General features: G+C 40.0%; 1 protein-coding gene across 1 annotated transcript in view; it reads right to left on the bottom strand.

Annotated features, from left to right (window-relative positions):
• SPTLC3 (serine palmitoyltransferase, long chain base subunit 3) overlaps positions 1–14848 on the bottom strand; it is a gene marked incomplete at its 3' end in the record, with an annotated part of 34652 nt that extends 19804 nt beyond the window's left edge. Inside the window, exons 1-4 of the mRNA XM_010141925.1 lie at positions 14663–14848; positions 13180–13334; positions 12040–12188; positions 970–1094 (exon numbers count right to left, since the gene is read on the bottom strand). Coding sequence (XP_010140227.1) covers positions 970–1094; positions 12040–12188; positions 13180–13334; positions 14663–14788 — 555 coding nt within the window. The remainder of the gene's footprint in view (positions 1–969; positions 1095–12039; positions 12189–13179; positions 13335–14662) is intronic.
• Positions 14849–16143: the final 1295 nt, after the last annotated feature.

Genomic DNA, 16143 nt, shown 5'->3' with positions numbered 1-16143 from the left:
CATATGCCTGCAATTTCAGAAATTCACCTTTATTAATTCTCTGTATCTGTTCCCTTTTAAACTACTGGACAACTTCACCAGCAGCTTTGCAGAATGAGGTTCACGTTCTGGGCAGCTGAAGCAATTCTCCATGCCCAGGCCTTGTATACACATTTTAGAAATCTCCTGCAAAAGCTAGATTCGTCTTCAATACTGAGTGAAGGAATTACTTCACGTCTACACCTGTGCTTCGGTAGAAATCTCTATCATACACCACACAGTGAGTTCATTCCATTTCCACCAAGAGGGAAATACTGTTTTGCACTTTGATTGAGCTAAAGAGCTGCTACCCACTTGCCCAGCTAACAGCACGCTGTATCTGTTTGTTACATCAGGACTTGTGATTGACAGGATGATGGATTTTCATGCCCTAATGTTAGGTACCCCAAATTGGGGATGAAATCCCTTCATCATCAAATAAGAATCTAACTTTTGTCATACGGTCACAACTTCAGACCTGCATTTGCTGCCTGCTTGCTTTGCAGGGCTGTGCTTTCTCTTTTCTGAAGAGCTTTCTCGTTTCTGAAGTGTTGCAAAAAATATCCTATCAGCTTTCCCCACAGGCAGCTGGGCAATACCTCTGCAAATATCCCAAATACTTCGTCCCCCAACACCTGAGACATGGGATGCAATACTTGTTTACTTCTTAGGGAGAAGTATTATCATTATATCATTAAGAGAAGCTAAACGACTGTATCACTCATCCTTAAAGAGGTGTTAGGTATATGTGATAGCAGCACCCAGAGCTAGAAAAAATGATGAAGGAGCATATTTAAGGTCACAAGGTCATCAGCCTTATGACTTATGCATTCCATAGAACTTTGTTCCTCGATTAAGCCTTTCTACTTATTGTGTGCCCAGAATATTGCAACAGTTGTTAAAACAATTAATAAGTGATTGTTCCATGTACTCCTTAAGGACATAACTCACCTTTCCAACAAGGGCTGGAATATTCATAGAGTTAGTTGCAAAGCCCATGCCAAACACCATAGCATCTTCCACACCAAGGAACTTGGCCACAAGTTTCTCTAGTTCGACATGTTTGTCTAGGGTGCCTGTAGAAATAAGCACAGGGAATCTTGAATCTCATTAAACTGTGAAAGTAGTTAATTCTAAGGACATAAAACATACAAAAGAACAGGCTAGAAGTGTGTCATTAAACTAAATGACATTAAGTTTTAATGAAGATTTTCCATTTGTGTTTTGTGCATGTGGAATAATGCAAAAAAACCACCAAACCAACAAGGATGCAAACCTGCTATAGCTGTTACTTGCAACTACTGTTGCTGTTAAGGCAGAAAAGCAGTTGCTTTGGGAAAAAGTTTCCTTCTTCCATAACAACAACCTTTGACAGTTTATTCTGAAGGGTAATTTTTTGCCTTTTTCTCCTCCTGCAATGAGGACAAAAATACCTCCTTTTTATAGGAAACGTGGGACAAATATCTTAGATATTCTTGAGTTCTCTCTGGATGTGAAAGCAAAACCTCCTGACAACAAAATTCTTCCATTGTTTCTTGGGTGCTTACGTATGCGTACAAAATCCTTAATTACGATTTTATACGGGTAAACAAACAAAAGTGTTCTCCATCTTTTTCTGCTTTTGAAAGTAAAAACTTTGCCACTCTCCGTAATTAATGATAACTGTCCTCTTTCCTCCCTCTCAACAGTCAAATGTAAATGATAAGGCAACACGAGAGAGCCTTCTTTATCACTAGTTATTATCTAATATTAGCGCATGGAGTCTCCAAACAAATAAGGGGTTCCAACTTCCCAGCAAAAGCAATATCTTTCCCACCCAACTCACAACGGAGGATGACAAAATACAAAAGGCAACAGACGAAAGACTGGTGTGAAGGGATTGAGATAACAAATAACTTCGAACAGTAATGAATCATCTCAACTTGCCAGCTCTCTAGTCTTTGGTTGCCTGGCTGTGCATTTCAGGTACCAAGGCAGAAGAACTCTTACAGGATGATCTGTGGGGAAGAAAAGAGAGTGGCCTGTGGATTCTGACAGAGCATTTCCCCTAGGAATAAGGCTGTAAGCAGAGAACAGAAGAAAAAAAATCAGGGAGGTGACTATCTCACCTCACTTGCGCTGCATAAACTGATGTCATGATAATATAGGCAAAGCGAATTACAACTGATGGGAACAAAAAAATCTGTGTTCACTGTGATGGGCAAAGGCCAGATGAATGAAAGAATAGAAAGGTAGGGTATCTTGACAAGAATGATGAGTCAGGAAAATGATCTTACCTTCACCATGGAGAAAAGCTCATTAAAGAAAAAATCAAATAAAAATGGCAGCAGTACAGTTTCAGCAACAGCACTGACTCGTCTGGTTACAGTGAGGCAGCGTTTTCACTGTTTTTCCTTGTTCAATATCCAAATTAAGGATGGCATTCATTTGGGAACAGAGTGTGAAAGATATCATGCAGGCAGGTGACTCTTCAACAGCCAGGGAGCTACGGAGTGAGGATCATGTGGCTTTTGGGAAAACCTGGATTACATGGAGGGTAAAGGACAGCGGTGCTGTGATTTTGCACAGAGCCTGCCTGGATTTTGCTAGACCTGAGCCAACTCCAGTAGAGCTTCAGGAGCGTCTCTGAACTCATTGTATCACATGGGATGTACACTGAGCTGGGTTGCCTCTGGCTCTGTGCTCTGATGCATTAGGCAGCACGGTGCAGAAAATTTGGCTCTGCAGAACCTCCAGCAGATGTCAGCTGACTCTGCACGAAGCTCTTTGGGGATGGCTACTTTGGCAGCTGTAGATCCTGAGACACACAAGGATATGTGCTGGCTCTGCACATGGCCACCGCTTAGTAGCCAAGCTCCATGAAATAAAAAACCACATAGTGTTTCAGGGTTGAGCTGCTCACTGGGGAAGTGAGAATCTATATCTTAACTTGGAAGTCCAATACATCTCAGGAGGTCTGTAGTTAGTTCTATATTTTTTATGTTTTGGGCCCAGTTTCTCTTCATCCTGGTTACAGGACACCGATGGTTCTACCATGGTCAGCTGCCCTAGTGTTCCCTGCAGGTGTTATTTTGTTGCTTGAGGGTTATTGGCACAAGGACAAGTCTGAGATAGAAGCTTGAAGCCAACCATGCTATGGCGACAGATCAAATTAGAAGAGGTTTGTGGAAGCGTAAGAAACAAGCAGTGTGAGTTTTGCAAGGCGGGCATTTTGAGGCATGAGAAAACCGTCCTAACACTTCCAGGAGTAAATCTGACAATACTGGGGTGGAGTTAAATTGCTTTTTGGGGTTGAATCCTATGTTTTCTGGTTTTGTAAACAAGAAAAGCCTGACTCACTATGGATTATTCTGACCAAGCATCTATCAGATGAACCAGAAAGGGTCATCATATTATTAACCTATTTTTTATTGATGTTGTGGTGCTGAAGAATGAGACACTCTGAACTTATTCCTCACTTATTCCTACTTATTACTTACTAATCTTAATAGTGAATACAGATGATATTGTACTGTTGCCTACAAATCCTGGAAAACAAATTGGAATCAATGGGGGTTTGGTTTGCAAAACCAAAACCTGAATGACAGGGATTTGCAAAATGAGCCCCAGTTTTGGATCACTTTAATTATAATGGTGATACCATAGGTGGTAGGTGAGGTGTTGCAGAAGCAATACAATACACATCAGCACTGTCAGTGGGAGATTCATGACTGTGGTATACATCGAGCAAGGCTGATGAAGGATATCAGCTTGCATTTTCCCAGGTTTTAAAGTAGAAGTAAAATGTATTTAATAAATTACAAAATTATTTAATCATAGCAGAAGATTTCTCCAGTACGGGTCAGTCCTTGGACATCATAAAACCTGCACCCGCTATATCACTTCTCTCCACTGCAGGAAAAGAGGTGTCAGATATGTTCTGCTGGAATGAGGCTTGTCCACTAATGTCCCCAGTTTGTCACAGCAACCACCCCAAGAAGCATAAACAGCACTATCCCACAGATGCAAATGTGATCCAAAAGAACTTCCGCTGGCACAAGCTGCTAGTTCTTAAGCTACATGGGAAAGGCAGTAATTACACTGGTCTTCGTTAAATACCACTTTAGCAGTGTCAAGTCAGGTTAACGTGGCCCTTAAAGTGTCTTGTCTTGTGCTGGATTCAGATCAGCATCATGATCTGGTGAACAAAAAGTGATATACTAGATACATGTTTATTAATGCACTGTATACACAGATACCTTCTGTACTTGTCCTATACAGAATCACAGGATTGTTTTGGTTGGAAGAGACCTTTAAGATCATCAAGTCCAACTGTTCACCCCACAATGCCACGTCATCACTAAGCCATGTCCCTCAGCTCCACATCTACACATCTTTTAAATACCTCCAGGGATGGGGACTCTAACACTTCCTTGGGCAGCCTGGGCCGATGCTTTACAACTTTCTGTAAAGAAATTTTCACTAATATCCAACCTAAATCCCCTTGTCCTATCACCTGTTACTTGGGAAAATATGTAGATATTAGAAAAGTCCCCATACTCTACCTGCATTGATTTTTATGCTGACTGCAGCTTGGTTTCACCTGAGAAATGAGGATACAACTAAATAACGTATGCCATCTCACTGGGAAAGATTCGAGACACAGAGGAAAAGAGAAAGTTACCTGCATCAAGAGATACAATGGACTACTTTCTGTTGAAAGTTACTCCTCCCCACCAAACAGTTGTATGCAATAGAGCACAGCAGGTGTACCATGTTTCAGGATTATAGAGGTGTTAGCCGTGGTTAATTTCCTTCCCAGTAGCTGCTCCCGTGCTCTGTTTTGGATTTAGGATGAGAATAGTGTTGATAACACAGTGTTGGTTTAGCATTTACTCTAAGTCAGGAACAACTTGGCTTCTGATGCTGCCCTGCCAGCGGAAGCTGGGGCTGCACAAGGAGCTGTGAGGGGACACAGCCTGCACAGCTGACCGCAACAGGCTAAAGGGTTATTCCACACCATATCATGTCACGTCCAGTATATAAACTGGGGGAGTTGGCTGGGGGACACTGTGGCTCAGGAATCAGCTGGGCGTGGGTCAACAGGTGGTGAGCAAATGTATTGTGCATTGCTCGTTTTGTATAATCTATTATTTTTATTTTTATTTCTATTTTTCCTCTTTCTATTGTATTATTTTCCTTTCCTTTTCTGTCCTATTAAACTGTCTTTGTCTCAATCCATGAGTTTTACTTTTTCTCCCCTGATTCCACTGGGTGGGGAAATGAGCAGGCTGCTGTGTGGTGCTTAATTGCCGGCTGGTATTAAACTGTGACAGCGTTATGGAAAGTAAAATTGAAGATATTATCAAAGTAGACTTTCACAATGTTAGCCACCTCCACAGATTCCCACACTTTTCAAATGAAATCACCTCCTTTTCAAAATCTGATGACCCAGTTCCCTCCATTAACTTGTCCCTGCACTCTGGGGACAGGGAACGTAAAGTATGCTGTGCTTTGGCAGGCTGTCATAGGCTTGACCATACTCTGGGGTGGAAAGTCACTGTCAGTCTGCTAGACAGATAGAGCTTGAAAGTGCACTTCCCATGATCCATACAGTTATTTAGCGTTGACACTTTCAGCTCGGACCAGAGGGTTTATGCCACTGGTTAGTCTGCTCAGTACAGTCTGTCAGGTTTTCATGTGTTAATGATACATCCTGGTTAAACTGCCAACCCTGGCAAAAGTATCCTTTAATAGAATTTTTCATTTGGAATTCTGAGACCTGAGGAAGACAGGAAAATACCTGCTCATTTCAAGCTAAGCCAAAACTGGAGGACTGAACTGATAAAAGCAACAAGTTACTGGGAAAAAAAAAAACAAAAACGAACAGGTTCCTGTAAAAGCCACTTCCACATATGAACAGCAACTGGGAAGCCTATGGATCACAGATGTGTCTCACCAAGGTGAGTAAGAACCATTACTTTATGTAAATGACAGTTTGTCAGAGGTATCTTTAGGAGGGCGGGGAGCAGAACGCAATACCTAAACTTTCCTGCCACATTTGAAACTTAAGGTCACAAACTCACTCTGGGAAGATATTTATCAGAGATGAAAAAAAAAATGACAGAAACACACACCCCCTTTTACAAAAGCAAGATTGGATGAGTTACTACAAGAAGGATGAAGAAGCAGAAGACTTAAAAAGTGTGTATTTATTTACGTCATTCTGCAAGAGTGGATGATGAAGATGGTGTCACTGTCCTACAGAGCCAACTACAAACTTGTAGAACGAGATATTGGCAACAGAGAGAAGCACACAGAAATGTTACGTAGCTGCCTCATTTAACACTGCATGTGTGTAAAAGACCCTCAAAAGAAGTGGGGTTTGAGGAAGCATTTGGAAAATGCTCAAGCTTTCTTAACGTTGCTACCAGCTGATAGGGCTTTCATAGCAGAAAGATCATGTGGGTGTCATGGATAACGTATCTGTGTAATTTACCGATTATTGGAAAAGCCTAGATTAATTTTAACAAAACTTCCAGTTTAATTTAGATCTTCCTTTTTTTTTTCTTTATAAAAACACAAGGCTAAAATTTACAGTTGAGGTCCAGCCTCTTCGTGCTAAAGCCTGGATGGCAGCGTCTTAAGCATCTAAATAATTACATGTACAGAGATAACAGTGTATGCTGGAGATAGTTTAGGTTTTAAACAGGTCGCACAAGCCTTAGTTACTTCTTCAGTTCCACCTGCCAGAAGACAGCCTGTCCACAGCGTAAATCATGCTTTGCAAATCATGCTTTTGCAATGGTGAAATACCAGGAACAAACTTAACACTTTCATTGTAAGTTGTATCAGTTATTTATGAACGGGTAGCCCCCAAAAGGAAAATGACGTTAGTAGAAGACGACAAAGAAGGAAGATTCCTCTTGTGAACGGTTTCCCCATTTATAATGTACCTTATCAGAAAGTAGCCAAGATTATGAAATATGTATACACGAACTAATTCCCATTTACGCAGCTGCATTTCTCCTCAAGCTCTTACTTGGAAACTAAAGTATGGGAACTTAAGTTCTTTGTCGCTTTCTCCTAACTGAAAACCAGACCATTTACTTCTGTGTTTGTACAGTACCGAGTTTAAAATGAGCCCTGGCCCTAATTAAATCTTTGAAGTGGTATAAACGAATGAATGGCCAAATAACTATTTTTATCTTTTTGAAACGCTGCTAGAAATATCAGGCCTTAAAGCAGAAAGAAGTGAAGGGGATAGAACTACTTTTGTATTTTAGATGTTGGCACAGGTTTTCTGAAATCAAATATAAAAATTCCTCAAACAAACAAAAAAGCCCAACAACTGCATGCAAGCCAGGCATTAAAAGGCAGTTTCCTAACCATGCCCTCCAGAGTGAATCACCCTGTAAGTGTTCTGTGCAGGCTCCATCTTGTCGTTTGGTCCAAGACGTAATCACAGGAAAAGGATTTCAAAAGGGAGGAATCCTGCTTGGCTGCTTAAATAGCACTAATGACACATTTGCTCCTGTTACTCACATACATCATCTCCCTAAGGAACAATGGTGGGTTAGATAAATAGAGCGTTGGAACTACCGGCTGCTCCTGTGACAGCCCCATCACCACCCTGGTGCTCAACCTAGGAGCGTCCAGCACCTGATAATCTGCTGTATTTTTAATAACATCACCGATTTTATTACCAAACAAGCAGAAAAAAAAACAGTCATCAACAAGCAGTAAACAGTGTTAAGTAATCATTTGCATATTTCTCCCTTAATCGTTTTAAGTCACGCTGCTTAGAAAAGGCTGGCTATAAACATGGCAAGTCGGGCTCAGACAAAAGGCTTGGGAGCCTGCCTCCAGCGGTAGCCAGCTCCCCCTCTAGCCATCAAAGTACAGTGACTTGCATGGGAAGAAGGGATTTCACATTCAAGGTGAGACATTCACACTCAACACTTTTGAGAAGGAAGATTAAAATAGATAAAACAGAAATAAAACATAGCATAGAGATTTCTTAGGGTAGTTTACGTGAAATACTCCAGATACCTGAATGGCTGGCTTCCAGTGGCTTAAATCCTTCAACATCTAAGAATTATTGCCTCAGACCCAACTTCTATTCCTGAAAAACAAAACTTCCTGCTTTTTTCATGCCCTGATTGGTTTCTTGACCTGTAACAAACTAGCCAAGGAAATAATAATAAATTACTTTTCTGCACTTGCAGGAGAGGCTGATGCTGGTAAATGCTGTTTTAATTTAAATAACGCCCACAATCATTTTTGTCAGATATTTTAGTTGCAGATCTCTCTGTATCCTCCCTTGACACCCCACTCAGTTAATGCAGCATCTTTTCCTCTGGCTTCGGTAAGTTTGCCACTCTTATATGTGCCCAGAATGTTCTTATCATTCTAGGTGAGTGGTCCTATCGTTCCTTCCAGTCTGTCCCTCTGACCAAGAGGGTCCTCATTCTACACCTCCAGCTGCTCTGAAATTTTCTGAAGGATCCTAGTTATGCTTAGATTTTTTGCTGCCAAGATCTTTCAGTGACTACTTCCATCCCACTACTTCCTTCCCATCTACTTCTATGCCACAGAGAACTGAAGAGTCTTTCACCTCTAAGCAGACCATGGTATCAGTGGGTTTTTTTGCCTCCTGCCTACCATCTGCAAACAACCGCTTTCACACTCTCACCCAAACTACTGCTCTTAGAAGATGTGCCCCAAGCATACGTGCAACCCTTTCTTGTTGATCCCTTTGAAGTGTCTTTCTGTCTGTCTTTTTAATCTTAGTATCCTCAGTAACACTGAGGACAGCCAGGTTACTGCATCGTTAGATCCTTATATGCTACCTCTATTGTAAACACTGCCCAACTTCATAAAAACAGGAGTATGGGCATGTTTCCATTTCAAGCCAAATTTGTATGATGAGTTGCTTGTCCACAGGTCCAATATTAATGATTGTGCAGCAATGGCCACAGGCGTATAAGTAATAATATCAATTAATATGAAACAACTAATTACATAAAACAACGCTGAACAACTAGTATTAGACGAACCGCACCACACTGAAGGTCCCTTTTGGCCCTAAGCCTTCATCCAGCAGTGGTTTGTACCGATGTCTGGAGGAAAATGCAAGCAGGACTAACATAAATATTAGTACCTCAGCTTCTAACGAATTTCGACATAAGGACATCCTCAATCAGATAATTTTGGTATTTCTAGTAACCATCAATGATATCTCCTCTGTATGTGGCCAGTGTCCCCTAGAATGCAGGGGAGTGTCAAGTTCTAGCATCTGCAGCCTTCTTTGCAATGAGTTCCTCGGGTCTGCCAGCCTCCAGTGTGAAGAGCTGCCTCCTGTCTTTAGGAGGAAACCTTCCACCAGTGTCATGCAATGCCCTGTAGATCTTGTAGTGAAAGAGACAATGAACAACCAACCCTCACCACTCCTCCATGCCACACATAATATTGAAGATTTCTGTATTTTCCCCCTTTAGGCTCTTTTGAAGCCAGGTGACGGGTATTTCTGACACTAAAGAACAGCTAGCATGATAGTTCTTCAGCCAAAGCTGTTTGAGGCCTTTGATGATCCTTGTTGCCCTTCTCTAACGCTTTCCAGTTCCGGTAAATGTTTTGACCAGAAGTGCACAGAGTACTCAGGACAACAGCAGACCTCAGCTTTACGCTGTAGCATACTGAGGTTCTGTGGTTGGCTCTTTACTTCCTAATAATTTCTAGTATTTGATTTGCTTTCTGACCACTGAAGAAGCAGCTAGTGCTTTCACAGAACTACCACTTATAACCCCAAGATCCTGCTCCTAAGGGATAATATTAAGCTTGGTCTTAAAAAAAAGGAAAATATTTTTCTTTCAGATTGAAAGCTCCACAAAAGCCTCAGGAATGTGTCTTAAATGACACTGTTATGCTGAGAAAGTGATTTATTATTATAATTTAGAAAGAGAATGGAATTAAGGATGGAGCGAGAAGTCTCTAAATCTTTTCATGGATGACAAACTTAGGAAGACCAGCCACTGTTTTGATCCATTGCTTGTGCTTTTGTGCATAAACAGGAATGTCTTCTCAAGTGGCATGTGCACTATTATTTTTAGAGAAATCATGAGCAAGGCTTCGCAGTCCTCAGTGAAGTCAATTTCTGAACTCTGTTTACACACAGTCTCAAGTTACTTTTCTGGGAATGTAGAATAACTGTTTTACATGTTTAACTTCACTAAGTTTCCTTAATAAAACACAGTTTTGTAAAGACAGAAACAACCAAGTTAAAATGTCCATACTAACATTCCGAGAGCAAACTACCTGCAACAGTGTTCTGGTTTGAAAACATTTGATACGCACTCCACAGTCTGCACAGTTAAAGGAGGAGGAGTTTGGATAGAATCACAGGATCATTTCAGTTGGAAGAGACCTTTAAGATCATCAAGTCCAGCTGTTAGTCCAGCACTGTCAGGTCACTGCTAAGCCATGTCCCTCAGCACCACGCCTGTAGGTCTTTTAAACCCCTCCAGGAATGAGAACTCCACCACTGCCCTGGGCAGCCTGGGCCAATGCTTGACAAACATTCCTGTGAAGGAATTTTTCCTAGTATCCAGCTTAAACCTCCCCTGAAGCTTGTTACTTGGGAGAACAAACTGACTCCCATCTTCCATAACCTTCTTTCAGGAAGAGAATGTCCTAGAAATCTGTCTGTATTAGCTCTTAAAACTGTCTAGATGAAGTTAACTAACAAGATTTTTAATATTTGAAGACAGAATCAGTATTTTCATAAGGTTTTTTTTTTTTATTTGGGAATAAGTCAAAGTTATGCATATCTTCCATATAAAAAAAACTCCACAAAAGATACAGATCAAGGAACACCAGGCACATCCTTTGACATACTGAAAACACGCGAAATGTTCTCAGACAGAATAGAATCCAAGAGAAAAAGACACAGAAAAATGTTCCTTCAATACCTTAGATGACTACTAATGGTGACCACTTTCAAGCATGCAATTCAGGTTAAAAAATATATTGCAGTCACCAGATGGATCACCTACAAAAGGAAAGTAGGGTCACTCTGTAAACCCTCTCCGAGTGGTATGTCACTGGCATATTTATTACTGGCAAATCAAACCACGATGATAAGATAAGAAGCAGATGACAAAGTTTGCATTATTTCTTTGTCTGGAAACGAAACTTTAAACAAGAAAAACAAATGAAATACAATATTTTTTCCGTAAGATTGCTGGGTGAAAACAGTTTGCTTTCAGAGAGACAAAATTAAAATTTTTGAGGTTGTTGGATTTTTTAAAGTTTTTATAGGAGACTTCTCATGCTGGGAAGCCTTATTTTTCTTTGGACGGCAACCAAAAAAGGTAAAGCTTGAAGGGAAATGTCCCCTTGCATTTCTAAGGCTGGAAATGGTTTGCTTTGAAATGCAGGCTGATCACACCACTAGGAATGCAAGGTTTTGCATAAAAATATACAGTTGAAGACAGCACTACATGCAGCCTACAAACCAAAAAAGCAGACAAATTGTAATGGACTTAGAAACCCAAAAAATCAGATGGAGCTTTCCTGAGCTTGTTCCTTAGAGGCACACTAAACATTTCTATGTTGTGCCCATTAATGTTTCATAAAACATTACGGTATATTCCTAGAAAATGTGAAAGCTCATTTTACTAATCAGACCACTCTGTATGCGGTAACTGATATAAATCTGGGGTGCAATTAAATTTGCCCTAGAGGAATTCTTGAAGTCTCGATGTTTATTTTACTTCCTTTAAAAAATAAACATGTTACTTCCGTCATTAAAGATCTCAGGCCACTGTATGACACTTTTTTTTTGCTTTTCCAAAAATCATTAACATTTTTCCTTTAAAAAAAATCCTAATGTGATAATGAATAAAACACAACATCACTCTTAATAGTGAAACAAGTAATTGATGTGACTAGAATTCTCTAAGTATCTAATTCCTTCAAGATATCTGTAAGAAAAAGCACACAGTTACAGAAACTTTGGTGGCCATCTAGCTGGTTACTCACCCATTTCCTGTCTGGTACTGCAGATTCCAGTCCCGTATTTTTCTAACTCTATGGTCACAGTTTTCAGTGCATTAACATCTGTTTCTGCAAAGCCGAGGTAGTTATAAGAACCCATATTGATTACATTCTTGATAGTCCTTCCTGTAAACCTGTAATTAAAGCAAGTATTAGACAACAGTGTGACTTTCCCTCCAAACCCAAACAAAAAGAAAAGAAAAAAAAACCCCAAAATTTTCCCACCGAATTTTGTTGCACTGTCAAATTCCCATTTGGGAATTTACAATCGTCATTCTTAAACTTCCTAAAAGTTTTTCCATCCTTTCTATTTGAAGACTAAATACTGGATCCTGCTCAGGATGTTTTCCAGATTCCAAGCTGTAGATGGCAATATACTGATGTTAGGTGAAATGGTGCTTATATGCCTGTAAACAAACAAATACATCTAGGACTTCATATGGGGAAAAACTTCGAGACAGTCTTTTTTTCAAGCAAATTGTCAACAGCTTCCATGAAGTCATGAGTGTTCACACACACGGAGAAACTAAACATGAGGAAAATGGTGTGGGAAACACTGTGATCCATTCTCAATATAGTCAACCTACATGTTGTCTACGTGGTGAATTTCCACATCTATTTAAGTCAGTAACAGTTGCAATACACTGAAATCTTCCAGCTGTAAACTGCTTAAAACTCACCACGTAAGACAGAAGCCACGTTTAGGCAATGGAATAAATTACGATTTAAATCCTAACCAAGGGATACAACTAATTTTATTGTAATATTCTGACTAAAGGTCTGTTATAAATGGAGTGTAAGCAGCCTTACTTGTCCTGACACAGCCAAATAAAAGCCATTTGTGCTACAGTTCAGTCCTTTCCATGCTGCATGTCCAAACAGTATTCAGAAGAAAGGGGACAGATGTCAGCATGGCACTGATTTCAGAAAAAAAAATTGCTGATGTGTATTATAGAATTGCAGAATTGTTTTGGTTGGAAGAGACCTTTAAGATCATCGAGTCCAGCTGTTCACCCAGCACTACCAAGTCAAGGATCTAAGCATGAGGGGCAACTTTCTGTGCTTTGCAGAGGTATCAGGAGTGTTCCTATGAAGCTGCCGGCTGCGGGGTGGAAGCTGACTCACCTAAATGTCCAGTTGTAATCATCTGTAACGCGTTCCATGAGGTCAAACTGTGGCCCCGGGACACTGCAAATTGGACGGTTCCAGTTATCCCGTATTCTCATATAGAGGTTTCTGGTGTAAAAGTTCTCAAAGTCTTGATAAAGTGGCACAAAATCCTAGTTTGAAAACATGCACAGAGTTATGTTGCTAGGAAAAAGTGTGCTTCTGTACCCAAGTCATTCCCGTTGAAAAGGAGGAACCGATTCATTAGCAAACACAGAGCTATAACAGCCACATGGTCCTAGAGACAAACAACTCCAATCTGCAAATATCTTCCTTTAATTCCCCTGAAACACAGTGTTGGCTTTTTTTTTTGGTGGGTTTTTTTGCTTGTTTTGTTGGGTTGTTTTTTTTCTAATGATCAACAAGTTGGCTTAGTTCCCCATCCCCATTATTTTGAAAGTTGGAAATTGAAGAACTCATGATTCTTCCACTTTGGAGAAATCAAACGCTTCAGATTTTCACATGGTGCATTTTGCTGTGTGTGGAGCAGATTGCAAAACTAGGATAAACATTTTCGTGAAATGAAAATTTCATATTCCGTGAAATGCTGATACATAAGATTAAAGTTGGTCCAGTGTAATTGATCTAGGCATTGTTGGCCTACACCAGACATGCAAACAGCCAGTTAAGACAACTAGTTTGGTTGACAATTAATTTATATCTATGGATTTCACTTTAAAGAAAGGTAGGAAATTCAAACAAAGTGTTACATGGCACATCAATAGAGCCGTATTAGACACTGGGTACAATCAAATAACATGACATGTAGTTACATACGTGGGAGACTGGACCAATAATGCACACAATCCATGGTGGATGGCGAAAAGATTTAACTGCCGTGTTGGAATCGAAAAAGCTCAACAAATGGCTAAACCATGAACTGAATTGAAAAGAACATTCCATGAGAACGCTGATAAAAAGTCTGCACCATGATGTTTCATTAAGGAGTGCACGCATCTTTGAAAAGCCAAAATAAGAAGCTATTTCGGGAATTTTATCTGTGAAAAAAACAGTAACACTACTCGCATTTTTCCTCCATTATGCCAGGTGTTACTGCAAACGATGGCTCAAACTGCAGAGAAGGAAAAATTTGCATTCAAGAGATTTGGAAAGATGATGCATTTAACAATAAGGCATTTCTGAGCTTGCTTTTTCTGCAGATGGACCTATACACTGAGATTCTATTTTGCTGAGAGTATTCTGATGCTCTTGGATCAAGGTGAACATCTCTCTGGGTGAGAATTCTGATTTTACATATTTATAGGTAGATATCTGTACATGTGTTAACTACACTGCAGTGCATGTCATTTCTCTCACCCCTATGCAAAGTCCTCCTCCAAGATGAAACCTGTCTGCCGTGTTCCTTCGGTAGGTTATTGTACATAACTTGCAAGCAGGGGAAAACTCAGCTGTGGATACATAGTGGTTTTTTCATACATACTTTTTGTTGTTCTCTTTCTGCAGCAATGTTACGTTTTTCTAGTCCCCAGGCTCTCATAAAATCTCGCAGGTAGCCAAATACTGTTCCCACTCCAAAACCCAGGAATGTAAGAACAGCAACATACATTGGTGCCTGTTCAAAGTGCTCAATAAATGTTTTTTTGTAGAGCGTTCCATTTGAGACGCCATTCTTCTGAAAATACAGAACAGAAATGTGTGATTAATGCATTTGAACTCATCAAAGCTTAGACCTCAAGGCAAGTTGTTTTCTCTAACACACCATAAATTAAGAGACACATCTAGACCTCACACTGTATCAGTTGGTACAACTTACACCTGAAGAGGAGGACCTTTAACACTGCGGTTGTTACTGACCAATACAAGTATCTTCCATTTCCTCTCCTCTCCACCAATGTCCTCAATTGCAGGTGTCTTCTACACCACTCCCTTGTCTATTTTGAAACATACGAAACTTATGAAAGATTGACAACACATTATTGTGTAATTGGATAATTATTTCAAAGGTGATTAAATGGAAACCACAATACTCTGTTCTTGCAAGACCCAGCTATAAAGGGAAGGGCAACATTAAAAACTCACCTACACGGCGCCTGACTCTGCTTCTGGAAGTCTTGGGCAACCCACTGCAGCAACTAACCTACATACAACAAATCCTGTCTCAAATACGGCACCTTGACCGTGGTGGTCTTCAGATCTGAGGAAGTATTGAAAACAGCTATGATGGCAGTTTTCTGTTTCGGTTCTGACTTAGCAAATGCTTTTAATTATATTTTCAGGACCTCATCCATACTTCTAAGGGTACTTGAAGATTAAAATAAAGGAGAGAAACCGGCAAGCTGCTTGTTGGAATTAGTGAGAAATTACTGTGAGAAACTGCTAGAAATTTACAACCACTTCTGGACAACACATTTTGTCTTGAAAATATTTTAAATTTCCGTTTTCAAATTCAAGAAGCTAAGTTTTTCAGCTGCAATCTTCCCAAACCAAATTATATTTAGTAGGCTTATCAGATAATTCTTTGGAAGAAAGGGAACTCCCTTATTTCTGCAAAACATGAGGACATTCACAGCTACTGTCTAGTAACAGCCAACCTGCTAACTCAACAGCAATAAGACATAATCTAGAAAAAACTAGTTCCCCAGTAAAAAAATAAGAGAAAGACACAAGACATTAATTTTAGCATATTATTAAGCAAGCTACCAACATATGAAGCAATACCATTAATACATTGCTGCCCGTGGGATAGATGAACTAAAAGAAGTAGATCAACTAGTTACATAATGCAGCAAGCTGAAATAGAAAAATCCTACTAAGTACAACCGCAAATTCACTGTACTTGCCAGGCCTAGAGTATTATCGATCTTCATATTGCATTAAAATGCCTTTATCCTCAAAAGATTTTTATTTTAGTAGTAACTTGCTGTCCAAGCCTGGATTCACAAAGTTTTCTTGGGAGAGGAG

This window comes from Buceros rhinoceros, unplaced genomic scaffold (genome assembly GCF_000710305.1).
Source record: "Buceros rhinoceros silvestris isolate BGI_N320 unplaced genomic scaffold, ASM71030v1 scaffold9928, whole genome shotgun sequence".
In the NCBI taxonomy this organism is placed as follows: domain Eukaryota; kingdom Metazoa; phylum Chordata; class Aves; order Bucerotiformes; family Bucerotidae; genus Buceros; species Buceros rhinoceros.
Note: the sequence above shows the minus strand (reverse complement) of the source record. Positions and strands in the feature narration are given on the sequence as shown.